General features: G+C 29.9%; 1 protein-coding gene across 1 annotated transcript; it reads left to right on the top strand.

The window, feature by feature from the left end:
- The first annotated feature begins 1,781 nt into the window (after window positions 1–1,781).
- LOC127131050 (uncharacterized mitochondrial protein AtMg00810-like) lies at window positions 1,782–2,159 on the top strand. Its single transcript, XM_051059992.1, has one exon. It carries the CDS (start codon window positions 1,782–1,784, stop codon window positions 2,157–2,159), a length of 378 nt encoding a protein of 125 aa, XP_050915949.1.
- Window positions 2,160–3,743: the final 1,584 nt, after the last annotated feature.

Consider the following 3,743-nt stretch of genomic DNA (forward strand, 5'->3'; position numbering starts at 1 on the left):
AACACTTCTGAATCAGTGCTTTGGGTGCTTGGTTGGGGATTGCAAAAATAATTACTTAGGGGTTTTGATTTTTTCCGTCCCCCTTTTTTATTTTGTTTAGACCATTTATAGATTATTATCTAGGGTTTCAGTTTTAATTAGATTGATGTATTAGGAAGTTTGTAATCTAATTTGTTATTTGATTCAATTAAATTTTTTAGGTTTTTTGGATTTGTAATGTATCTGGTCTGATTGTACATGTAAATCATTGTCCTTGATGTATCCGAAATAAAATTAGAAAGATTTGATTGAAATGTGTTATTCAATGTTTTAATCCTTTTTTAATTTTTGATTATGCGTGACTAGGGTTTTTGAGATTTTTTTGGGCTTTGTTGACTTAACCTGATCCTAAAGTTGACCAGGTACTTAGAATCACAAATAATAAAAATAATCACTACCAACTTAATTATATAATAGTACAATAATTTAACAAGTCTAACTAAATAGTAATTCAATATTTATTTAAAACCTAATTAAAATCCAGTAATGACCTAATGAAATGCTCGATTAACCAATATAAAATTAACTAATTAACTAAATAGTTTTCTAATTCACTAAATAATAACTAATAATAATGACTTTACTTCGTAAGACATTAAATTTAATTTCTAATAAACAATAACAAATAATGATAATCATATTTATTTAAGACTATTTTTCTAATGGGTTGCAACCTATATGTTATTCTAAATAGTTAATAAAACTATATATTAAAATGAAAAATTAGATTATACCCTCACAAGTCCTAAAATAGGGAGGATAAAAAATGTCAAAATGGTTTCCATTTGAATTTTTTAGGTTATTGGATTTGACCAGATGACCTGCATGGTACCTTGGATAGGTCAATAACGACACTCATTCAAGAGAAATACATCCTAGATGGTTCCCATTGAGTATAATGGATGTGAGGGGTGCTAATATCTTCCCCTCGCATAATCGACTTCCGAATCCGAATTTGGTTGCGAGACCATTTTCTTCACCTTTGGAGTTTTATCGATATTTTCCCTTTCCTTTGGAATAAATAAAATCCGATGTCGACTCTATATTTTTTGCGTAGCGACATTTGCTGTCTGGATTTTAAGTTGTATTAGATGGATGTAAAATCAGATTTTCTTAACAATTTTATAAACAAATAATTCAATGTCTCTCAACCTCCTGGTTTTGAGGACCATGAAAATACATATTTTGTTTTTAAACTTAAAGGAGTCATCTATGGTCTCAAACAAGCTCCTAGGACTAGGTATGAGCGTCTTAGTAGATTTTTTTTATAAAAAACAAATATTTAATCATAGTAAAGTAGATACTAATTTGTTTATAAGATGTAAAACAAAACATATTTTATTAGTTAAAATTTATGTTGACGAATCACTTTTCAAGGAATTTGCAAATTTGATGCACGTGGAGTTTGAAATGTCATTAATAGGAGAGCTTACCTACTTCTTAGGATTGAATATAAATCAAATCAAAGTTGGCACATTCATCATCCAGACAAATTATTGCTTGGATCTCCTAATAAATATGATATCAAAAGATTCAAAAGCATCTCAACTCCCATGACTTCAAATGTGCAAATAGATAAAGATGAACAACAGGTAGAGATCAATATTACCAAATATAGAGGTATCAAAGGGTTTTTACTCTATTTAACCACGATTAGGTCATATATTATGTTTAGTGTGTGCATTTGCGCTCGATTTCACACGTCATCTAGGGAATCCCACTTTAATATCGTAAATATAGTTATGACGTATATTAAAGGAATCATTCATCACGGTCTTTGGTTTCTTAAAGAAAGCAAGTGTAGCTTAGTAGGTTTTTCTGATTCTGATTTTGGTGGTTGCAAGTCGGATAGGAAAAACACTAGTGAAACTTGTAATATGTTTGGAAATTGTTCAATTTGTTGGCACAATAAGAAGCAACATATTGTTTCTCTTTCTACCGCTGAGACTGAAAATGTAGCCACTGATAATTATTGTTCACGAGTCTTATGGGTAAAGCAACAATTATTAGATTATGATTTGAAATTAGGTTGTGTTCCAATCAAATGTGATAAGGCTAGCACGCTAAGTCTTACTAAGAATCTTGTGTTACATTCAGACACCAAACACATAGAAATCTGACACCTTTTCCTGAGCGATCATGTTAAATATTTTTACAAAACCGTTATCCTTAGAATATTTTCACAAGATGAGGGAATTGGAAACCTTGGATGTTTCGTGCTATAAATAGATTTATATTCCTATTCAATTTCTTCTTGTTATTTGTATTATGTTCTAAACTAAAATTTCCTTGTAGGAAATTACAAATAAACCAACCCTATTGATAGGATCCTTATAACTTTTATCTCCAACTTCTTTATCTTTGTATTTTGTTCTATATATCTATTTGCTTACTTCTTATATGCTACTTTTTATTCATTAATTTATAAGCTGCTATATGACTTTTCGATGTGAATTTAAAACCTTTTATGTCCATCCTATTAATTATATGCATTTCAAGCATTCTTTTAATTTTTTCATTCATTATTTAATCTTTCATTCATGTATATATTAATCACGTAGTTTCATTGCTGATTAATCTGAGGTCGTATTATGCATGTTTGTTGCATTTGGCATGTCTTTATTCGTATATTTGAAATACATCCTTATTTGATGTATATCCTTCTTAGCTATGTTTAGTTTCTATGAATTATCTTTTGTGTTGCTGGTTATTTTGCGTTTAAGCTCAGTAGCACAATCTCTTTTTGATCTTGTCATAAGGGGATAAGTTGTAATGCAAGTCTAGATTTTATTTATGTGTTTTATATTGTTCGTGGTTTTACGGGATATTTAAAGGGGAGCAAAAGCAAATAGAGAAAAGAATTGATCACACTTTTCTTCTGCTTAAAATCGACTCAATTCCAATTACAAAAGTCATAAGGTTTCCAAGCACCAAACATAGGCAGACTGAAGTTGCATTGTCTTTACCTCCTAAGGATTTATGTTTTGGTTGCATGTCTTTTAGCTTTTGGTTTTGTTTCTATCATTATTGAGTCTCCTCATATGGTATAACACCTTATGATTGAGTTTTTAATCCATTTTTACGCATGCATAAATAAAACTGTTTGATTATAGTTCGATTAATATGCTTCTAGTCAATTTGTCGAGTTTTGGGATCAAGAACCACATATGAAAATAATTCAACTCATGATAAGGTTGGATTCTAAAAAACACTTCATATTTTGAAAAAATTGAGGTTTTACAAGTGTGATTCGAATCACACACTTTCATGACTCGAATCTGAGTTACATAATGTCCAAAAATTGCTTTCTTACTGACATGATTTGAATCACAACATCCATGACTTGAATCAAAGAGGTTTGATTCGAATCACAGATTTCCTGATTCGAATCATGCACAATTTGCATCTTTTAGAATTTGGATCTATAAATGTGATTCAAATCAGAGGCTTTCATGACTTAAATCACATAACTCATATCACATAAAAACATATCTCGAATCACATAGTTGGGTTTTCTTGGTTTTTGGATGTTGATTCAAATCACTAGATCTCTTTACTCGAATCAGACTTTCTACTAGATCAAGTAAATTTTTCTCTCATTTTTATGCTAGATCTCCAACACATATAAAAAGCATTTTCTCAAAACCAAATTCTAATATTGAAAAATAAACACTTCCACTTTTGATGTAGAATTCACCACACAC

Source organism: Lathyrus oleraceus, chromosome 3 (assembly GCF_024323335.1).
Source record: "Lathyrus oleraceus cultivar Zhongwan6 chromosome 3, CAAS_Psat_ZW6_1.0, whole genome shotgun sequence".
NCBI lineage: Eukaryota > Viridiplantae > Streptophyta > Magnoliopsida > Fabales > Fabaceae > Lathyrus > Lathyrus oleraceus.